Genomic DNA, 24377 nt, shown 5'->3' on the forward strand with positions numbered 1-24377 from the left:
CCAAATAGTTGAATTGCAGGTGGAGATGCAAAGCCATGACTAAAGGTTCAGGAGATCGAATCTGAGGGAATTATGTAAAACTCTTGCACCACGTAAGGCATCCTTACCCATATGGCCAGCACTTCTGTAGAATTTCGAAAGTGGCAGGTCAAACCGTAAAACGGGACCTGAACTTGTAGGGCTGAGAAGTGTGTGACTCCTTTTAGTCACCTCTTACGACAGGCAGGGGTACATCGGGCCTATTCTAACCCCCGGACCCGCAGGCGGTGGTTGGTTTGGAGAGTAAAGGGACAAAACTACAGGGTTATCAGTCCCTTTTTCCTCATGCAAACACGTCTTGAGTTAAAACCATACCCAAAAGGAGCTTGGGAAAGTAAAAAGGTGTAAAACTAACTGGGAACCACATTGAAAGACCGAATGAAAGAAGCAAACCAAAAGGGGAATATGTGCACTAAAAGCAAAAAGGGTGGAGGGTATTAAAATAATATGGCAGATGGGCTGGGCTGGCTGATTGCAAGAATAAAAAAAAAGGATGAACCACTTGAGGAAAAAGATGGATAACTGTGTATTAGAAAGTACTCCCAGACACTTAATATATAATGCAGAAAATAAAAGCAAAGTGGGGCAAAACCAAAGACTGTGTTACACCCGTCGTCTTTTACCCATGAAGTCATCAAGATGGACACCCCCTATTCAAGCTTATGACATCACTCATCAGTCCAGTAAACGAAGGAAAGTTACGGGCGACAAATCATGTAGCCAAAAATTTCTGTACAGTACTAGGAGAAAGTATCATGAACAACCCACTAAAAAATCCCTACCAGTGGGGTACGAATGTGGGGATAGATGGTTGGCACCTGATGGTCACCATGTTTTTCTTTCATAACTTTAGAACCACAGCTTCTAACGAAAACCTTTTCCAATACAAAATTAAACTACATCACGTTTCTTACAAAAAATATTAGTTTCTACTCTAATACTAATGGTTTCCACATTGCAGGAGATGGAAAACAGCTATTAACTTATTAAGACTTTGCAACTAAACGATTTATTCCCCCATTTAGCCTAATTGGTCTTTGTTGTGTGGGCACACACAAAGACAAACAACACAAAAAATTTAACTGCAGACATGAAATTTGCAGGACAACCGCAAGAATTGGGGGTTCTGGATGGGGACAGTCCCAACACTGAAGATGCAACAGAACAAATATTAATGTAAAAATCAAGCAAACAAAATCATCAGGAAAACAATAAAACCACAGTTATAAAAAATAGCAATTGACCTATACAGTTCAAACAAAATCCACGATACCATGCACCCAGCCACACATCGAAAACCCAGTACTGGAAATTTCACTCGAGTTACAAAGATCAAACTAAATCCACAACATTACAAAACCACACGCAACTCTCAGTATGGAATCTAACACTTCATTTGACCTATGTAGCCAAAACTAAGTCCACAATACCACAAAGCCAAAATTCACTAATACTGAAAACCTCAACTCACCATTATAGGTAAAAAAAACACCTCAATAGCTATCAATCACTATCCAACGTAATTTTTAACAACACAACCAAAAATTGACAAAAATTACATTAATACCAATTCTGATATACAAGAAGCACACAGTTATGTACTAACACAAATACTATATATAGTATAATAAAATATAAAACCATAAAATTATATTTACCAACCAAAGTGAGCCACCAAATAAATCTGACAACAGCAAAATTAATATGTCATCAACACAATCTCTCTAATTGCCAGCTGTTATACCGGAGCCAAGGTAGCCCCTGAGGGCCGGCAACCCATATATCACCACTGAGAAGGGGGAGTTGTCTATGCCCAAGGCATACCCAAAACCACCATGGTAAACACCGGCTATTTACATACAAGATAATGGAAACAGACATTTCGAGCACTACTTCCTGCAGGAAGTATCACTACACCGAAACATGATTGGCTGGAGACGGATATTTAGGGGCTAGGACCAGGTCAGAAGTTCAGTTCATGCCGGATGCCAACCTCGTGTACTATGACCGCAGAAGATTATGTCTTGTCTCTGAATTGGACTGTTACTAGTGTGCGAGTTTGTTGCCACAAACCTTTGTGGAAAAATTAGAAGAGAACTTTTGTTTGCCTCAATTAGGAGACATTTTTCGTTATTGTTACCTTTCGTTTGTATGTTCAGTCATCAACCTTGTGAACTAACATCAATAAAAGTTGTGTTTGTGAAAATTGCGAATTGTCAGTCACAACACAAGTGGCGACAAGTTGGTGCCTGCATGTGTCTTCCTCATGGCTGAAGTTGTCCTTCAGCAGCTGGTCAAAAGTGTGCACGACTTACAAGGTTTTCAACAGTTTTGCAAGAACACTCAGCATACACAGGAACGGTTATTTACGGAACTCTTGCAAAACCGCCCGGTTCCACCATCCCCGCCTTTTCCCGCTTTGAACGAGGATGCTGAAGACTGGGAAAAAGACGAGAAGCGGCTCCAGCAGCATTTTCAAATCCACCAGGTTGTCTAAGTGTATGTTCTCTTGACGAAGCTCCAACCTCAACCTCTGTATTCTTTGACTTTCTCCCAGATTTGTGAGGTTCTCACAGCTTACTAACGAAGACTGTTCCACGTGCTGGCTGCCCATGTTGATTTTTACCAGTGTTGCAAGAAGGCTGGCTAATCCTATCACCAGCGGGCAGCAGAACTGCAAGGTCTCAACAGGAAATGTCACTAACACATGAGTTTCCAAAGAATCCTACGCGGACAAGATGGTCCGCGACCACCCCAACAAGGCCACCCGTGACGTGGCTTTCCGGCGCGACTCCCTCAGACCCGACGATCCTACTCTGGACCGGATCATTGATCTAGCATTCAAGTATTAAGAGTCTACGGCAGCCGACAAGCGTTTGGAATCCTGGGCAGAAGTGGCGGCCCTCCACGACCACGACACCTCTGAGCCTGTCGCATCACTAGCGGAGGTCGAAGACGTTGCCGCCGTCCATTCCAATGACCGGCGCAGGCCATCTTGTTCTGCACAGCGTCAACAGGGCAGCTGCCCTGTCCAGGAATTTGCGCCCTTGGATGACTCCGCTGGTCCGGCGCGGACCGTCAGAGCACGAACGCCCCTGTGCCCTCGCGAGTGCCGCCAGCCCCTCCGGCTGCCGTCATGCCCAGGATGCTTTAAGAACCATGCATGGGAAGACTGCCCTGACAGGTGGGCATTTTGTGCAGTGTGTACCCGTAACGGACATGTCAGCTTAGTCTGCTGATCTCGACAGCCCCCTCCTCTTACGGCCAATGACAATTGGGGGCCTATACCCATGGATGTCAACCAGGTGCAGTCTTCGGGATCTTCCAAGCTGATGATCAACATTCAGGTCAATGGTCAGCCGCTGCAGATGCAGGTGGATAATGGAGCAGCGGTCTCACTGATCAACTATTCATATTATGCGAAGACTGGAGCACCCCCCTGGCACACCCACCTTGGCACCTCCTTACTTACAATAAGCAAGCAATTGCCCTCTTGGGTCAGTTCACAGCTTCCATTTTGTATAAGTCGGTTCACCGGGAAGTTACCTTCCTTGTGGTCAACAATGCAGTCATGGCAGATCTCTTCGGGTTGGATGCCTTCCGGGCCTTTGGCTTCGCCCTCGACGACAATGTTCATCTGGTGTCTTCCCAGGTTCCGTTCCCAGCAGTCGATACCTCGTTCACGGAATTCCAGGACCTCTTCTTGCTGGGTGTTGGCTGTGCTCAAGATTTTCATGCGTCGCTCCAGCTGAAACCGTCTGCCCGCCCGAAGTACTTCCGGGCCCGGCAGGTTCCCCATGCCCTCCAGCAGCCTCAATCAAGAAATGGACCATCTCACCATGGAGGGAGTCATCGCTCTGGTCCGTTGCAGTTCGTGGGCGACACCCTTGGTTGTCCTCAGGAGACCAGATGGATGTCTTAGAGTTTGTGGTGACTTCAAGGCTAAGCTTAACCCTCAGCTACAGGTTGAAGACTATCCCCACCCACATCCCAAGGACCTGTTCTCCAAGCTCGCAGGGAGACAATTTTTTTTCGAAGATCGATTTTGCCGAGGCCTACCTACAAATACCTTTCGATGAGCCTTCTGCTCACTTGGCCGTCGTCAACACCTTGTTTGAGCTGTTCCGGTTGAACCGCCTCGTGTATGGCATCGCTAGTGCACCGGCCACCTTTCAGCGTTACTTGGAACAGCTCTTGAGGGATGTGTCAGGTTGTATCAACTACCTCGATGACATCGTCACCGGCCGTGTCACGGATGAACATCTCAGTCATCTGCAACAATTGCTCCTGCACCTGCAGGTCTAAAATGCAACCTTGCTAAATGCTCTTTTTTTCTCCAACCTGATATCTCCTACCTAGGTCACATCATGTCCCGCAATGGCATATCATCTACCTCCTTCCACATCGTCACTATAACGGCCCTTCCTCATCTTTCCTGGGTAAAACTGCTTACTATCGAAAGTTCATTCCCTCCGCTGCCCACGTTACGGCACACCTCCATCACCTATACCGAAAGAACGTGCCTTTTCATTGGTCCCCGACTTATGAATCGGCTTTCCAAAGTTTAAAGTGGAGGTTCCACTCTGCGTAGTGTCTCATACCACATAATCCCTCTCTTCCTCTCCTCTTGGCTATGGACACCTCCCACTATGGTGTTGGAGCTGTACTTTTGCACCATCTACACGATTGATCAGAACGCCCGGAGGCGTACATATCTAAATCCCTTACAGAGGCCCAAAGCAAATATTCAAAAATTGAGAAGGAGGCCCTAGACATCGTGTTTGCCTGTACCAAATTCGTCCCGTACCTCTATGGTAGGTATTTTCGCTTAATCACTGACCAGAAGCCCCCTCGTGGTCGATTAGTCAGACCTCCTCATTTTTCAGGTCGATAACAACATACAGGATGCGTTAGCTGAATTCCCAGTCACAGCTGAGAGGGTGGCCGCAATGACGACCGCCAATCTGCTCCTCCAACTGGTGTGCCGCTATGTTCTTCCCCCGCTCCGCACCCAGGCTGACTTCCGATTCTTCTTCTCCATCTGCCATCAACTGGTGGCCATCAACAGCATGCTCCTCCATGCGGAAAATGACGCCACTTCACGAGTCATTGTACCAACTTCCCTGCGGTCCCGGATTCTCCACGTTTTACATCAAAGTCACTGGGGTATTGCCTGAATGAAAACCCTCACACGTCACCATGTCTTCTGGGTAGACATGACAGCGGACATGGAACGCATGGTTCGGGGTTATCGGCAGTGTACCCAGGCCCTTCCCACACCGCGCCGGTCCTTCCAATCCTGGCTGGCTGCTTCCCTCCCATGGAAATGCATCCATGTGGATTTTGCAGGACCTTTCCTCAGCGCTTACTGGTTATTCGTCACGGATGCCTACCCCCACTTCGCTTTCATTATCCGATGCTCCTCTATCACCACAGAGAATACCATCATGGCCCTGTCTAAAATATTTTCCTTTGAAGGCCTTCCCGTCACTTTGATATTAGGCAACGGCCCGCAATTTCGCAGTCAAGAGTTCGCCAAATTCTGCCACGATAATGGTATCCACCACGTCTCTACCCCTCCTTTCCATCCCCAATCCAATGAAGAGGCGGAGCGCCTTGTTCACACTTTTCAAACTAAGATGAAGTACACGGAGGACCGTTCCCCAGTAGAAACTCTTACATTATCTCTCAATACCTACAAGGCCACGCCGGTGGGTGACAAGAGTCCAGCCGAACTGCTCCATGTTCGCCACCCTCGGACCCTGCTCCATCTCCTCCTGCCGCAGGTCGGACCCCGGGCCCTGCCAGGCGCTTCCCGATATTCATCTGGCTCCAAGATGTGGGCTCGCGGTTTCAGGCCCTGTCCCAGCTGGCTTCCAGGGATCGTTACCCGGCCCCATGGCCGACAACTGTTTGATGTAAGCTGGACGACAGGGTGCTTTCGCGTCACCGCAACGAACTGCGTCCTTGTTTCCTCGAGCAACTGCAGCCCCAAACGCTGGCCCCCCCCCCCCTCTCTCCCCCCCTCCCAATCGCCAGTCCCTTCCTTGGGGCCTATGTTGTGCCCTCTCCTCAGTTGCTGGATGATCTTCCCAGAGGTAACCACCAAATCCCGGCTGCTAGTCCCGCGCTGTCGCATACTCCAGACCCGAGACAGCCCCAGAATCTTCCCCTGAGCCCACTTCCCGGCCTCTCTTCGGTGCCGCAGACATCCCCATGCCGCTTGCCCAGCCCAACGTCACCTCGCAAGAGCCACCGCTGCGGCATTCCAGCTGCCTCGCACGGAAAGCGTCACCCTGCTCTCCGGTGGCCGGGTTCCACCGACTCCTTCAGGAGGACTTAGCTGCAGATCAGACTACAGCACCGAGCTATATTGGCACACACTCCCCTGCAGTCACCCGTACCGCACCAGCTTTTCCAAGGGGGGAGGAGTGTTATACCGGAGCCAAGGTAGCCCCTGAGGGCCGGCAACCCATATAACATCACTGAGGAGGGGGTTGTCTATGCCCAAGGCGTACCCAAAAGCATCATGGTAAACACCAGCTATTTACATACAAGATAATGGAAACAGACATTCTGAGCACCACTTCCTGCAGGGGGAGCTCGAGCCACAGACTACAGGAAACAAATGTAGCACACACAATGACTTTTGCAACAAGAACAATGATGATGTTCCCCCACAACAGAGCTTGAAGCCAGGCAGACACTACAGAAATTAAAACATAGCAAGTGAACAGCTGTAGATGAGATCTGAGTCCCTGCTCTGCAAGGTTTGCATACAAGCCCATTAACTAAATAAATGAGTCCTTTAGCTCAAGTACATTTTCAGAGTACCTAAAGCATGCACTAGGATTGGACTGATGGGTTAAGGGGCTCAAACTAAGAGGTCATCAGTCCCTTCAACCTACATGTATCAAGCTGAGAAGTGTACACAGAAGAAAAATCCTGGTGAAGCTGACAGTAAATGAGAATCAAGAAAACCAAGAGATAGAATCAAGGAGGTGACTCACCAACACTCTACGTGTGGCCTCACTAAATGAAGTTAATGCGCAGAGATAGTGGACACTAGAGGCCAGTTTTACTACTGTTTGCATTTCCAAAGATAACGGAATCGATCTTTAAGGATGACTAATGAGTTACATCAATAATTACAGCCTTTTTAACGAAGCACAGATTTCTTTCTGAAGTGGGAAAATTATAGTATGTCCCATTGCAGAGTTCACGAAAGTGGTACTTTCAACTCTTGATGAAGATGACTGTAACGGGCATACTCTGACTTGTCCAAGGTTTTTGACAATGTTGACCATGAAATACCAAACAAGCTAGAAGCCCTAGTTGTAGGAGGAACAGTGAACAAGAAGTTTCAATCTTACCTGGGAAACAGGGCGAGTGTTCATACATCTGCTAATGACAAATTTTCAGCAAAACAACTGTCAGACAAGAAACACATAAACGTGTGTTTCTCATGATAGTTCATTGGGTCCAGTGATTTTATTATACTGGGTGTCTCTCCCGAGAGTAGTCAGGTGCATTTTCTCTGGTGTTTCAGCAGATATTTGTAATTTTGTTTTTTGCATTGTGTAGCTGGGGTCAGCCCAAACAATTACTGCTTGCAAGATCTTTCATGCGACACCACATGTGAACAGAAAGCATCTCTTCCCCATTAATAAAGAAAGAAAAAAAAGAGAAAGAAAAGTATTTTTAAATCAGAATTTTACATGCCCATTTAATAGGGCAAGCCCAGATTAGTCTACTCTGTTATTTGTTTTATCAATATGTATTAACAGTGACAGTAAAACAAGAAGAATAAATAGAAATCCAGCAGCGACTCAGCAGGGCTGCATGCTTAGCGGGAGCAGTCAGCACAGGGCAGAGCATTGCTGGAATAACTGTTATTCTTAGAGTCTTACTTTCCCTGTTAATGCATATTGACAAAACAAATATTGCACTAAACTAATCTGCAACCACTATTGAATGGGCAGGTAAAATTCCGCTTTAAAAATAATTGCATTTGTAATGGGAAATGAACTGACACTTCCCATCAACAGTGGCCATTGCATGAAAGACATGATGAGTACTGTTTATCTGGGCTGACACCACCTACACAATGCTAAAACAAAATTGGAAATATCTACCAAAACGCCAGAGCAAATGTGACCAACAACTCTTAGGGGAGAGACCCTATATATCAATCATTTCCCAGACAGTGTAAGACATGGACGAAAAGTTCCCTTTGCTGGTGACATCAATACCATAGTTACTAATAAAACGTCAGAATATATATTAAAGAAAGCAAAGTAAACTCTCAGATGTTTACTATTGGACAGTATGTAGTAAATTAAATGCAACACGTGAAAGAACACCCCCTCATGTACACTAATTTCTTAGCTATGGGCTTCTTTTCTGAGGATCAAGGCACAAATCATGGAAACAACTTTTGAACTGCAGTGAAAGACCACAAGAATAATAAATACCAGTAGTAGTCAAGATCGCATTGTAGTTAATTATTTAAAAAAAACTGGGTATTCTTACTGCACCAAGTGAGTACATACCAACCAACCTGTTACTAACAAGGGAACCTCCCCTTCGCATCCCCCTCAGATTTAGTTATAAGTTGGCACAGTGGATAGGCCTTGAAAAACTGAACACAGATCAATCGAGAAAACAGGAAGAAGTAGTGTGGAACTATGAAAAAAATAAGCAAAATATACAAACTGAGTAGTCCATGCAACGATAGGCAACATCAAAGATAATGTGAGCTCAGGAGCGCCAAGGTTCCGTGGTTAGCACAGGCAGCTACGGAACGAGAGGTCCTTGGTTCAAGTCTTCCCTCGATGAAAAATTTTACTTTCTTTATTTTGCGCAAAGTTACGATCTGTCCGTTCGTTCATTTACTTTCTTTATGTTTGCAAAGTTATGATCTGTCCATTCGTTCATTGACGTCTCTGTTCACTGTAATAAGTTTAGTGTCTGTGATTTGCGACCGCATTGCAAAACCGTGCAATTAGTAGACGAAAGGACACGCCTCTCCAATGGGAACCGAAAACATTTCATCGCAAGGTCATAGGTCAACCGATTCCTCCACAGGAAAACACGTCTGATATATTCTATATGACACTGGAGACGGCATGTGCGTCACATGACAGGAATATGTTGTCGACCCACCTAACTTGTACACTTAGCGAATGGGTAAAAAGATTCTTCTACCTTGCCCGAGTTTGGTTTTCTTGTGGATGTGATAATCATAAATTAAATGAATTACGTTAAAGTTTTCACTCGAGGTACGAATTGAACCAAGGACCTCACATTCCGCAGTTGCGCACGCTAACCACTGAACCACGGCGCTCTTAAGCTTGTACTGTCCTTTATGTTGCGTATCTTGCGCATGGACTACTCAGTTTGTATATTTTGCTTATTTTTTCATAGATCCACACAACTTCTTCCTGTTTTCTCGATTTATCTGTGTTTTTCAAGGCCTATCCACTGTGCCAACTAATAACTAAATCTGAGGAGGGTGCGATGGGGAGGTTCCCTTGTAAGTATTTCATTGATATTTGTATATGCAACCATGGAACAATAGCAACTTTGGACTTAAATTTATCGCAGAAAAACAAATCTCTAAACAGTATTTTCTACCTGGAATAACATTTTATGTTAAACTGCCACAGGAAGTGAACAAGATTATTAAAACACATCTGTTTAAAAAGGCAGTTAAAACCTGCTTTATAAGCAGTGCATTCCACACATCAAAGATTACATAAAGGATTCCGAATATTGGATAATAGTGAAAGATAATAGCAACACCTTCTCACAAGTGGTATCTTCTCATTCTCCAGAGTTCAACATCTCACCATCATGGGGCAATGTTGACTCAGTTTTTCAGGAGGACTGAGTGGAGGACATGAAGGAAGAGTGGCGAGTTTAACACCGGGAGTTTGTTTTCAGAATGGACTGAAGTCAGTTTTCTATGTGAACTGGAGTTAGTGCAAGGTATAAAGCAGCAAATTTATGGTTCTGGTGTCACCAGCAGGAATCCTTGATGTGTGCAGCAATGAGTAAAACTGCACATATACCAAAGAAGAGTGCACAATTAGGACCCACTGAAGAGATCAGTGCAGTTGTTAAGACAAAGACTCCATATTCAGGAAGTGAAGCCTGCTCTGTCCAGCCACCCAAATTTATGTTTTCCGCCTCGTTACCCAAATTGTTAGTCACTGCATATGGTGTGGAATGACCCGGATTCAATTCCTGATACCTCCTCAGATTTTTTTTTTTTTTCTCTCCTCCTGAAATAGGAAGGTCTGCTACAGGGTCCACTCAGCCTTCTTCTTCTTCTTCAGTCCTGAGACTGGTTTGATGCAGCTGTCCATGCTACTCTATCCTGTGCAAGCTTCTTCATCTCCCAGTACCTACTGCAACCTACATCCTTCTGAATCTGCTTGGTGTATTCATCTCTTGGTCTCCCTCTACTATTTACCCTCCATGCTGCCCTCCAATACTAAATTTGTGATCCCTTGATGCCTCAGAACATGTCCTACCAACCAATCCCTTCTCCTAGTCAAGTTGTGCCACAAACTTTCCTTCTCCCCAATCCTATTCAACACTTCCTCATTAGTTATGTGATCTAATCTTCAGCATTCTTCTGTAGCACCACATTCCGAAAGCTTCTATTCTCTTCTTGTCCAAACTATTTATCGTCCATGTTTCACTTCCATACATGGCTACACTCCATACAAATACTTTCAGAAATGACTTACTGACACTTAAATCTATACTCGATGTTAACAAATTTCTCTCCTTCAGAAACTCTTTCCTTCCCATTGCCAGTCTACATTTTATATCCTCTTTACTTCGACCATCATCAGTTATTTTTCTCCCCAAATAGCAAAACTCCTTTACTGCTTTAAGTGTCTCATTTTCTAATCTAATTCCCTCAGCATCACCCGATTTAATTCGATTACATTCCATTATCCTCGTTTTGCTTTTGTTGATGTTCATCTTATATCCTCTTTTCAAGACACTGTCCATTCCGTTCAACTGCTCTTCCAAGTCCTTTGCTGTCTCTGACAGAATTACAATGTCATCGGCTAACCTCAACGTTTTTATTTCTTCTCCATGGATTTTAATACCTACTCCGAATTTTTCTTTTGTTTCCTTTACTGCTTGCGCAATATACAGATTTAATAACATCGGGGACAGGCTACAACCCTGTCTCCTCCCTCCCCAACCACTGTTTCCCTTTCATGCCCCTCAACTCATAGCTGCCATTTGGTTTCTATACAAATTATAAATAGCCTTTCGCTCCCTGTATTTTACTCCTGCTACCTTCAGAATTTGAAAAAGAGTATTCCAGTCAACATTGTCAAAAGCTATCTCCAAGTCTACAAATGTTAGAAACGTACGTTTGCCTTTTCTTAATCTAGCTTCTAAGATAAGTCGTAGGGTCAGTATTGCCTCACGTGTTCCAATATTTCTACAGAATCCAAACTGATCTTCCCCAAGGTCGGCTTCTACTAGTTTTTCCATTCGTCTGTAAAGAATTCGCGTTAGTATTTTGCAGCTGTGGCTTATTAAACTGATAGTTCGGTAATTTTCTCATCTGTCAACACCTGCTTTCTTTGGGATTGGAATTATTACATTCTTCTTGAATGTCTGAGGGTATTTTGCCTGTCTCATACATCTTGCTCACCAGATGGTAGAGTTTTGTCAGGACTGGCTCTCCCAAGGCCATCAGTAGTTCTAATTGAATGTCGTCTACTCCTGGGGCCTTGTTTCGACTCAGGTCTTTCAGTTCCCCGTCAAACTCTTCATGCAGTATTGTATCTCCCATTTCATCTTCATCTACATCCTCTTCCATTTCCCTAATATTGTCCTCAAGTACATCACCCTTGTATAGACCCTCTATATACTCCTTCCTCCTTTCCCTTCTTTGCTTAGAACTGGGTTTCCATCTGAGCTCTTGATATTCATACAAGTGGTTCTTCTTTTCTCCAAAGGTCTAAATACGCAGTATCTATCTTACCCCTAGTGAGATAAGCCTGTACATTCTTACATTTATCCTCTAGCCATCCGTGCTTAGCCATTTTGCACTTCCTGTCAACCTCATTTTTGAGACGCATGTATTCCTTTTTGCCTGCTTCATTTACTGCATTTTTATATTTTCTCCTTTCATCAATTAAATTCAATATTTCTTCTGTTACCCAAGGATTTCTACTAGCCCTCGTCTTTTTACCTACTTGATCCTCTGCTGCCTTCACTACTTCATCCCTCAAAGCTACCTATTCTTCTTCTACTGTATTTCTTTCCCCCATTTGTGACAATTGTTCCCTTACGCTCTCCCTGAAACTCTGTAGAACTTCTGGTTTAGTCAGTTTATCTAGGTCCCATCTCTTTAATTCCCCACCTTTTTGCAGTTTCTTCAGTTTTAATCTACAGTTCATAACCAATAGATTGTGGTCAGAGTCCACATCTGCCCCTGGAAATGTCTTAAAATTGAAAACCTGGTTCCTAAATCTGTCTTACCATTATATAATCTATCTGAAATCTGTCAGTATCTCCAGGCTTCTTCCATGTATACAACCTTCTTTTATGATTTACGTTTCCTTCTCTCCCTTTTCCTACTACCGAATTCCAGTCACCCATGACTATTAAATTTTCGTCACCCTTCACTATCTGAATAATTTCTTTTATTTCATCATACATTTCTTCAATTTCTTCGTCATCTGCAGAGCTAGTTGGCATATAAACTTGTACTACTGTAGTAGGCATGGGCTTCATGTCTATCTTGGCCACAATAATGCGATCACTATGCTGTTTGTAATAGCTTACCCGCATTCCTATTTTTTTATTCATTATTAAACCTACTCCTGCATTATCCCTATTTGACTTTGTATTTATAACCCTGTATTCGCCTGACCAGAAGTCTTGTTCCTCCTGCCACCGAACTTCACTAATTCCCACTGTATCTAACTTTAACCTATCCATTTCCCTTTTTAAATTTTCTAACCTACCTGTCCTATTAAGGGATCGGACATTCCACGCTCCGATCCGTAGAACGCCAGTTTTCTTTCTCCTGATAACGATATCCTCTTGATTAGTCCCCGCCCAGATATCCGAATGGGGGACTATTTTACCTACGGAATATTTTACCCAAGAGGACTCCATCATCATTAACCATACATTAAGCATATTTATATATTCAGTGCATCTATATATTTTAGCTATTTACTTTCACTGGCTATATAAATGATCTGGCAGACAGGATAAGCAGCGGTCTACCATGTATACTGATGATGCTGTGGTGCATGGGAAGGTATTGTTGAGTGATTGTAGGACACAAGATGACTTAGGCAAAATTTCTTTGGTGTGATAAATTGCAGCTATATCTAAATGTACAAAAAAATTTAAGTCAATTCAAATGAGTAAGAGAAACAAACTTGTAATGTACAGCATTAGAAGTGCGCAGTTTGATACAACCACATCATTTAAATATATGGGCATAACATTTCAAAGCAATGTGGAATGGAATGAGCATGGAAGGGTTATGGTAGGGAAGGCGAATGATTGATTTCCATTTATTGGGAGAATTTTTTTGAAAGTGTGGCTCATCTCAAAGGAGACTACTTATAGGACACTAGAGCAACCCATTATTGAGTATTGTTAGAGTGTTTGGGATCCACACTATGTCTGACTGAAGGAAGACATCAAAGCAATGCAGAGGCAGGCTGCTACTTTTGTTACCGTCAGGTCTGGACAACACAGAAGTATTATGGTGATGCTTTGTGAACTCAAATAGCAATCACCAGAGGGAAAGTGAAATGCTTTTCGAGGAACATTGCTGAGAAAGTTTAGAGAACTGGCATTTGAGGCTGACAGTAATGATTCTACTGCTGCCAATGTACAGTTTCACAAAAGGACCGTGAAGATAAGATTAGAGAGATTGGGGCTCATTCTGAGGCACATAGACAGTCATATTTTCATTGCTCTATTTGCAAGTGGAACAGGAAAGAAAAACTGCACCACAAGATGATTAGGAATGGAAAAGACTAGGAGTGGTGCAAGGCACCCTCTGCCACGCACAAAACTGTTGATTTGTGGAGTATGTATGTAGACGCAAATGTGAAATCCTTTACCACAGCAAGATGATCCCTGGCTGCATGGAAGTAGGCAGTGGCCTATTTATAAGAAACACCCATAACAACAGCCTGAAGTGATTTAAGGCAATCATGGAAAACTTAAATCTGGGCGATTATACAAGGAGCTGAACACCAATTCTGAAGGTCAAATTTCTCTAACGCAGTACCACTTTGTCCAGTATCTAACTTTGCAGAGACAGTTGTTCCACAAATCCACTAAACAATATGAGGATACACTGCACGTTAATATTTTCAGAAATTTGTTGTAGCTAAAATATTTTCCAATGTTATAAACATTCCTTCTGTGCTGGAGAAATGCCCTATACCTGTCTCAATATTTCAAATACCAAGACCGTACTGGATGTAGTAATTTTATTAACATAAGTAAGGCCACTGTTTTTTTCTGTTTTCTCATAGGTAGATATGAACAATGCAGGACAAACACTTCTCTGAATCACATCACTAGCAATAACATTTGTTACTCGACAGAATTCTCCTCTCCCTATAACAAATGGAAAAAATACTCTTATAGCAAAATGTTTTCAGATTTTCTTACAAGCCTCTTTCCACCTAAAGCTATGCAGACACTTCCTATGCCCTCTCAAACAAGCCACAGCCACCTCCTCCTGGCACCCTCCCGCTCCCCCGCCAGTTTACACAAACCCACACTAAGTAACCTCTATGCTCCTTTCGTAGCACTCATTAACACCAATTATTTTCACAGGTCCACATTAATGTCAGCTGATCATTGAAGTGTAGCTGAGTAATGGAAGCTTTATATTTTTAGTGTTAACTTTATTTTTTTTATAAAGGTTGTAGTGCCTAACTTGTCTGTTGGTCAAGGGGGGTTGGAAGGTAAAAGTTTACACATTCCCAAGATATTCAAACACAAGATGCAGCACTCGTCATCCACAATTTCATGTATTGCTATGTATCAACATTGTCCAAATTACGCATTTCACCTTTTAATGTCCTTTACTTTTAAACTCTCCCCCAAGCAGTTAAACATGCTACCTATAAAGTAATCACTACAGATATAAAATCTGCCAAGAAATCAATACAAACAAAAAATATCTTGCATCTCACAAAATGTATCAACATACATATGAGCCATTGGCAAATGATACGGCACGTTATATTTTAGATGCTGCTGATGGCAAGCAATATTAGCAAATATATGTAAAAACAATGTTAACGGTACATTACAAACCTTTCATTATACACTCAGTAAAACACTGCAGGCAAAACACTCTGCGTAAAACCGTTTCTAAACGAAGATCCCACAATGTTTGACAGTTAACGGCAACGGTCACAACTGTCACTCGAGAACTTATTGCACAATGCCACTCAGGTAAATGTATTTTGGATGCACGTCAGTATTCTTAGTGTTTTCAATAATATTCACAAAGTAAAAATCATAAAGCGAAATAAACGGTTCGAAAACAGTGGTAAACAGTCTGCGAGCAAAATGCTCACATAGCGGTATCAGAATTCCTTGAGACAGAAAATTATAATCAAGACGCATTTAACATCAGTTAAGAAAGCCGAAAAGTTTTCGAACACCCGGAAAATTGTGATTTTCCTCCGACGTTTAAAAAATGTCTCAATCCGCCCCCGCATGCCAACTATATAAATATTAAAATTGTGAAAAGACTTTCAGTGCGAATAGTTTCTAGTTGTACTTACCATTCCCACTAATGCAATACTCTATCATTTATCCGGTGTGGGTCAAGATAAAGCTGGTCAACAGCAACACAAAACACACTGCACAAGCAAGCTTTTGTATAGGATTTGATTTGAATTTCCAGCCGTATGATAACGATTCCAACAGCCAATCACATTGTTTTTCTATAAAATCTTTGAATGTGCCTCAAGTGTACATGGCTGCCAATACTTAATTTTACTTGCATAACTAACAATGTTTAGTACGTGAACAGCTGATCTAATTTTATTGTGGCTAAATTTTTCGAAGGCCATAAAGGTATTTTTCAAGCGACTGAGGAGTAACTAGTGAAAGACCGTTCTTGTAGAACGCGGTTGTTCTATGTTCTGTGATTGTTGGTAACAGACGCAGGAAGTCGGGTCGTTGTACTGAACAGCTGAACATTTGTACTAGTGTTGAAACCACATGACTGATGTATGAGAAAGTTTGTGTATGACTGCATGAGTATCACTGTGCAAGTCAGTAAGTAGAGTTATTGGGATCGATATTTCTGACATTGTTTTGTGTAGGTGGCCATGGACCAGCCAAAGGAACAAGTTAAAATCCCGATGGTATACACATGTGGGGGTAAGCTTTCTTTCATGAAATTTGAGTGATGTTTGGCGGCTTTTGAACATTCCATTGAAACTGTTACTTTTGTAACTGCAGAATGTCATCATGAAAATGAAATAAGAGCACGCGACCCAATCCGATGTCGAGAATGTGGCTACAGAATTATGTACAAGAAGAGAACAAAAAGATGTATCCTTTTTTTCCCATACTATGTATTGTCTCAGTCATCCCAAACAAAATGAATTTGATTTGATGTGTTATGAACGTATAAAACAGTCAATCAGTGTTATTTCATGCTGAACTACGGGAAATGTCGCGTCGGATAAACAAGAAATGAAATGTTAACGGGCAGGTTTTTTTTTTTTTTTTTTTTTTTTTTTTTTTTTTTTTTTATAGAAAGTTTTATTTATTGGCCCTGAGAATCTAGAACTGTGCAGTGTGCAAAAGATATTGGACTATACATTAATTACAATACACATTCGTTGATTTTTTTTTTCCTGACGTCGTTTCAACAAAAGATAAAATTATACAATATTTTCTTACTCTACACATTTTATAAAAAGTCTTAGGCTAATCGGTGAGGCAGTTTTGTTTTTCTGGGTATTCCCTGACTGTATAGAAGCAGTGTTCGACCAAGTAATCCTTCACAGTTGATTTTAACTTGTTTAAGGCCATTATTATTTTCGTGGATTTGTGTAGTGCATTGTACAATTTGATGCCAGGGTTGGAGCATGGCTTTCTGTAATAGCGCTCTGTTTGTCTGTTGCTCATGTAAATCATTTCTTTGTCTTGTGTGGTAGCTATGTACAGATCCTGATGAATGTTTTGATTTTAGAAGCTTGAATTTTTTGCTGTTTCTTGTGTATTAGTTGGTATGAGAAATATTGTTTTCTGCATGTTCCGATTTTGATGTTATTGGTGTGGGACATTTATGGGTGACCTTTTGTTCGATAAGCTTTTCTGCTACATGTACAAAATTACTGTTAAAATGTATTAGCTACCTCCTTTGGTTTGCAGATAGTGTGCAGATTTTCATTCAACTGAATATTATTAGTTTTTGTTTTGTTACTTTTTTGTTTCTTTATGTACAATATTCCAAACTGCTTCAATTTTATTGGATGCATTTCTTATGTATATGTCATTTTCCAGTATTCTGGCAATTTTTATTACTTTCTTAAGAACTATTTTATAGTTATAATACTTATCAAATTCTGGTGTTGTGTGACATGTTTTTGTAACTCCGTAGAGGAAATCGTTTCTCTGGACATGATTTTTTGATACCTGTAGAGATCAATTTATTTGCGTGAGTTTTGACCTCTTAATTTTTAGTGGAAGTGCTACATCAAAGTGATACTTAATTGTATCCATAAAGATATTGAATTTGTCAGGTGTATTTCCCATAAATTTTCGTCCATGATTCTTTTCTCTCTCTCTCTCTCTCTCTCTCTCTCTCTCCCTCTCCCTCTCCCTCTCCCTCTCCCCCTCCCCCCCCTCTCCCTCCCTCTCTCAATACTCTGATCTTTGTTAAGATCTGGTCTCGTATGTGCTGTCAGTTTGTGGCCCTTATCACATACAGTGTTGTAGCTTATGGTTTGTCCATAGTGGTCTCAAAGTCGTTTTTTTCTGCTTTGTAAAGTTGTTGATTCAAGTTAATAATTATTTGGTCTAGTGTGGATTTTTAGAGCAAGTTTCTGCTATTGTGGAATGTGTTGTGATTTTCAAGTTACAAGAAACCAAGAGATTCAATAGTTCTGTTCTAATTTCATGGGATCTGCTAAAATCTACATTGAAATCACCGCATATGAGGATTATTTATTTATTTTTTTACAGTTTGAATTAATGTTTTTTTTTCCATGTGTCGAAGGAAGTTTGTCTCCATCAGGAGATTTGTAAATGGCATTCTACAGTTGTTTCGTGTGATAATTCTAAGGATGATGTTTCAAAATCCTTTTCACTATTTAGTGTCATTAGTTGTTCTGTATTTTTCTAAGCTATTTCTTTTCTGACAAAGATGCAGTTTACACCATATTGAAGTTGCTTTCTACAAGTGTAGCCTGCCAATTCATAGTTCATGTTCACTGTTTGTGATATATCATCTATTAACCAGCACTCATACAGATATAGCGCAGAAGCATTATTTAATTTCTTTGAAAGCATTATTTCCAATTCTATTGATTTATTGCCCAGAGATGAACATTCTGATGGAACAGCATAAAATTATGAACCGGTTGTTCCCCCCCCCCCCCCCCCCCCCCCCTAGATTACTTCGTTGAGCACTTAATTTCGCTTTACTTTCTGACTTCTGTTTTTTCTAGTACCAGTAGGTGATCTGTTTTACTGGCAGAAACACGTCTAATATTTTTTGTAGTCTTGCGTAAATTATCATCCCCTTCACTAAAAGTCAGTTTCCTTTGTCATGCTGGACAAGGATCTGCCTGTATCCACAATACAGGCGCTCGACAAACAAAGAACTAAGAACGGATGGCCTCTGCCACAGTAAAGGTAAGCCATTTTATTACAGAAGGGATGCAAAGAGAGCAGTCAGTTGTAAGAGAGTTTACAGAGGCAAAATGTGGGAAATTGAATGTAGTCCAATTTAATCAGGTTATACTGAAGGAATTGGGTTAGGAAATTGGATATGTAAATAGAGGATGACTTTTGTTATTTGGGCAGTAAAATAACACAATGGCTAATGTTGAAAGAATATAAGATAAAGTTATGTATAGCAAGAAAAGTGATTCTGAAAGATAGAAATTTGTTAATGTTAAATGTGGATCTAAATTTAAATGTTAGAAGGTGTTTTCTGAACTTACTTGTCGGAGTGAAGGCTTGTACAGAAGTGAAATGTAGATCAGATAGCTAATGAGCTGATACTGACTCAAATTGAGGAGAAAAATTAATAGCACAATGTGAGTAAAAGAAAGAATCTGTTGATATGGCACATATTGAGATATAATGGTATCATCGGTTTGAACATAAAGTGCAGGTAAAATTTGTTAGGAGACTCAGTGGCCTGACTGCAGTAAGCAGGTTCAAATGGATATAGCTTGTAGTAGTTCTGCAGAGGTGGAGAATCTTGCACTGGATAAACAAGCGTGGAGAGTTTTGTCAAAGCAGTCTTTGGATGGGTACCACAACAAGATTTGGGGAAACAAAATTCAAGTTGATATGGTATTTTCGTAATTAATTATGCCGTGACTGACTATACTTCATCGGTTGGCTGTCAGCAATGTTTCAAAAATCAAGCCTAAACTTCAGTGTAATTTTCCAAATTATGCAAATGTGGTGTTCATAGAAAATGTGACTATGGAAGAATGGAACTGAACATTGGGTCACATTCCTGTTGACAAAGGATTGTTTTGAATTTCTCACACTAACAGAGGAGGGTTCGAGAATGTAAAGACATTCTGGATAAAGGATATATTTATCTGGTTTTCACAGATATCTTTCGTAACTAAGTGCTGATGCTTTGCGTGTATAACTCAAAATTAATAAGCTGCTGTAAGAGCAAAAGTTGAAAGAACAGTGGTCAAATTGCTGACAGGTTGGTTTCAGTGTTCACTCCAGCTTTCTAGTAAACTTGCAATGTTGCCTGGACTCTCTTGACATTTTCCCATGATTATACAATTGTGACTGTCAATATTGCATACCAGAACTTTGAAAAGATCTTTACAATAAACTGTACAATGTTGAATGAACTGTTGTGGAATTTCAGTATGTTTCTAGCCCCCCCCCCCCCCTCTCTCTCTCTCTCTCTCTCTCTCTCTCTCTCTCTCTCTCTCTCTCTCACTCTTTTTTAAAAAAAAAAGGTTTCATAGCCAACATACATTGGCGATCGAAGACATAGCAGATTGGTATTCTTTGGTTAAAAACAACAGTTGAGATTGTAGTAATATTTGTTTATTATAATCGGTTTTGGCTTATGTTAGTCATCCTCAGATTTATTTATTTATTTTTTTTTTTTTTGGGGGGGGGGGGGGGCCCTGTGGCTGGTGCTGGTGGCTCCTTGGTATTTCATATTATACTACGATCATACACTATGTTGTCTTTCTTGCTTTGAATTTGCCACAAGTTTGCTTCGGAGTGTACCAGACAACGGGTCCTTGCATGATAAGAACGCCACCGTAGAGCATGTAGTTGAGATATTGCATCCATAATTAGGATCAGCACAAGCAAGTTGTGTTAAGCCTCCATCAATGAAAATAACATACTTCATAGTTCCTTTTATGTACTGAAAAATGTTCCCCCTCTAGTTTACTACTAGATCTGCTTAAGTAGTTAATAGCAAAACCTATATCCGGAACAGATACTGTTGCAAGGTGTAATAGGCTCGTATAACATCTCAGTAGGGTTCAGTCCTTTCCATTGGCTCATCATTAACACGATTTTCATCGTTCTTAAGATTTTCTTTGTACACATAGACGGGTTTACAAAGATTCCCTGTGAACTTGTTCTAATTTCCACCCCAAGATATGACATTTGATTTTGAACTATCCTGTCAAATGTTATTTCAAACTTTTGATTCTGCTTGTTCAGAACTTCAGTAATGCTGTTTGTCCTCCTTCCAAAAACAGGCCTATAATGAACAACAATGGTATACAGTAATGATGGTTCTGCCTTCATTATAGTAGATAGTCAGTGTTAACGAATACTAATTTCTTCAGATAATTTGAGAATTTCTAATTCCATTTCATTGGGGAGCTTGTTTTATGCCATATAAAAACTATTTGTTTCAGGAAATGTATTCGCAATTGTGAGTATGAACTACCTTCGGCTGTATATTGGAATGACAGTAAAGATTTGTGGCAGAATGGAGCTTGAACCCGGATTGCCCACTTGTCCCAAGTGGTCACCCTAACTGCTTTGGTCATCCGAGCACTTATCACAGCCATACTCAAACTTCCACATGTTGTAGTCCATGTGTCAACACTTGCACTAACACATTACTTATATTCCTGTCCCGGAAGGACATTTTCATTGAGTCGAGGCCCTGGTATTGGTGAATAAATATGAAATAACAGTGCCTTTGTTAGTAAGAAGTATTATGCAATGTTTCTTGAGACATGCATGCATCATACTTCTTAATAATGTACACTCTGTTATCTCATACTGTTTGTATCTTCGTTGAATCCATCAGGTTGATTAATGTAGATCTCTTCTTGCAGATCACTTTATAGAAATGCTGCGTTCACATCACAAGTAGATATTTTCACTTCATTTGTAGCTGCAGTCTGATCAGAAATGTGCTACACAATTACAGATTTAGGAATAGTCTAGTGCTTCCTCTTGCTCAAAACTTCTTGTATGAGGAATGTTTTTTTAAGTAAGTACCATTTTGAAATTTAAAAAAAGTCGTACTACTATATCTTTATTTTCACATGAAAGCCTGTACCTTAATCTTTTTTTCTTCACAATTTCCGTCAATATTGAGGCACTTGTCATAACGTTGCACCAGTTTTTGAATACCCTCCTCATTGAAGTCTGCCGCCTGACTTGTTAAACATTGCATCACCACTGTTTTGACTTTGTCATTGTCTTGAAGACGCTGATCGCCCAAGTGTTTCTTCAAGTGCAGGAAGAGATGGTAGTCACTGTGCGCAGGATCGGGGCTGTACGGAGGAGGATTTAGAGTTTCCCATCGAAAAGATGTGATGAGATCTTCGGTCTGATTTACCACATGTGGACAGGCATTGTCTTGCAGCAAAACAATGCCCTTGCTTAACTTCCATGGACTGAAAGTGCTCGGTCACAATGCCATACCAAACGCTACGAGAAACATTAGTAAAGTCATCCTGCAAGGAGGAAATCGTAAAGCATCTGTTTTCTCTCACCTTATTGTCCACTTCCTGCACCAAACTTTCATTAATGACCGAAGGATGCCCACTATGTTGTTCATCATGCACATTTGTGCGGCCACCTTTAAATGCTCTCACCCACTTTCTTACCATTCCATCACTCATAATGTTTTCTCCGTAAACTGCACAGATCTCACAATGAATATCGATCGTGTTTAGGCCTTTAACACTAATAAATCTTATAACAGCCCCTACTTCAGTCGGTGGGAAACAGAATTATCGGAGGCATCTTAAACACTCGGTACACAATGTAAACAAGGAAGAATCAGACTTTAATGGTGTCAGTGCGCAGATTAAGGTGCAGGCTTACTTAAAAAACACGCCTTGTAATTTACTTTTTACACAATACGCAGTGACAGGTTAGAGCTTTATAGTCTTTGGAAGTTCTACAAGATTCTTAAGTTTTCAATTTTATTAGCTAGTTGTGTTCATCAGACATTTCTTTATACTAGTTTTGTCTTTAAAGGCATTTCAAATACAAATGTCACAAATTTTGCCTATCATGTCAAATTTTTCATTAGTACTGCTTTGCACAGGGTGACAGGCTGCCTGAGGTTTTGACAGCAAGACTATTTTGAGCTATGTAATCCTGAAGGTGATGCTCTGCATTCGTTAGTGATATTACAGAGTAAGTCATCAGATATCAGGTGGTTTTTTTTCCTGCCCTCTCTTGTGGAAGTATTTACTATAGTAGCTTCTTTGTCTTTTACTCTTTAGTCAGATATGATGTTATCAGAGCTGACAAATAAGCACAACTTTACGTTCTGACCTCCTTCATACTGTTCACCATGTTTCTCCCTTTTTGTGGTGTACGATTGTTCTTTTGCCGCTCAATATAACTATTTTGTCAACACTGCTTTTAACAATGTAAATATTGCAACTCCATTGTGTGTTTCCTCCTCTTTGAAACACACCAAAGAGGAGGAAACACATAATGGAACTGCCATATTTACGTTGTTAAAAGCAGTGTCTGACGAAACATGGTAAACAATGTGGGGGAGGTCAGAATGCAGAGTTGTAATAAAGTGGTAATGCGACCTCCAGACCAGGTGAGAGGAAATGCAGATCAGCAAATCATCCCTCTGATGATGCCTTAGGACAAGAAAAAGGCTAAATGCATCTGGTGGGATAAATAAATAAAGTGGCAGCAGGAAAAGGCAATTTTATTTACAAAACAAATATTTCTATGCTTGCTGCGGAGGATGGCAACACAGACTGACTTTTTTAATAAGTTTATATTTGATACCAGTACAAATAAAATATTCTCCAGAACTAAATCATAATATACTTATTCATCAAAAACTTCTAATTCAACATTTCCCACTAAAATTCCTTCAAATTTAGTAGCATTACCAGTCACCACTTTCGTACATAGATTTAATTTTAGAAAATTCATTAACCATCTTTTCTAAATGTCACGTGTTGTACGATGCCACAATTTTGGTACCACATTTTCTTGATCATATTGCAAATTTGTCTTTTATATTGGCAATAGATAATCCAACAGTGACTAATGCTGTATGTTTGAATCTTTTTGATTCTCTACTGCTGTGTTGTTCACTTGTCTTGTTTCTGTCTAATGTTGCATTAGGACATTGCCTGGTAAAATGACAATTTTGTTTGCAGTTATTACATTAATAATTTATCTCAATATGCTAAATATTTGCCACATGGTTTATTTCTGTAATGTGTCTGTACAAAATAAAGTATTGAAATTTTTGTCAGTTGCTGCTACATTATCCCATGCAGTTCAGAAGAGGGAAGTTTCAGCGGTACCATTCCAAGAATTTGTGACATAATCCAACCTTCTTTCACAACTTCACCTTCTGCTGCTAAATCTTCCTCATATTCTTGTATTTGCATATAATTTTGAATACCTGAATTAACTATTAACAGAGTAATTTGTTGGCAGTATCCATTAACAAGTTACACAAACTCTTGTACATTACGGTCCACGGAATAGAGAGAAGTGTGTCCATAGCAACACAAAAGATATGTTCACAAGCGAGGCATAAATTCGAATTTCCGCATACCCATTAGAATAAAAATAATAGGTTTTACAGTCCAAAACGT

At 40.9% G+C, this 24377-nt stretch overlaps 1 protein-coding gene across 3 annotated transcripts in view; it reads right to left on the bottom strand.

Moving 5' to 3' along the window:
- Window positions 1-15995, bottom strand: part of LOC126235978 (uncharacterized) — a 93479-nt gene extending 77484 nt beyond the window's left edge. For 2 of the 3 annotated variants that reach the window (XM_049944976.1, XM_049944958.1), the window contains exon 1: window positions 15861-15995. In XM_049944976.1, the coding sequence (XP_049800933.1) occupies window positions 15861-15863 (3 nt within the window). In that variant the 5' untranslated portion in view covers window positions 15864-15995. Of the gene's footprint in view, window positions 1-15384; window positions 15502-15860 lie in introns of those variants that run through there. The other variant, XM_049944967.1, reaches the window with a different exon arrangement.
- Window positions 15996-24377: the final 8382 nt, after the last annotated feature.

Source organism: Schistocerca nitens, chromosome 1, assembly GCF_023898315.1.
Source record: "Schistocerca nitens isolate TAMUIC-IGC-003100 chromosome 1, iqSchNite1.1, whole genome shotgun sequence".
Lineage (NCBI taxonomy): Eukaryota > Metazoa > Arthropoda > Insecta > Orthoptera > Acrididae > Schistocerca > Schistocerca nitens.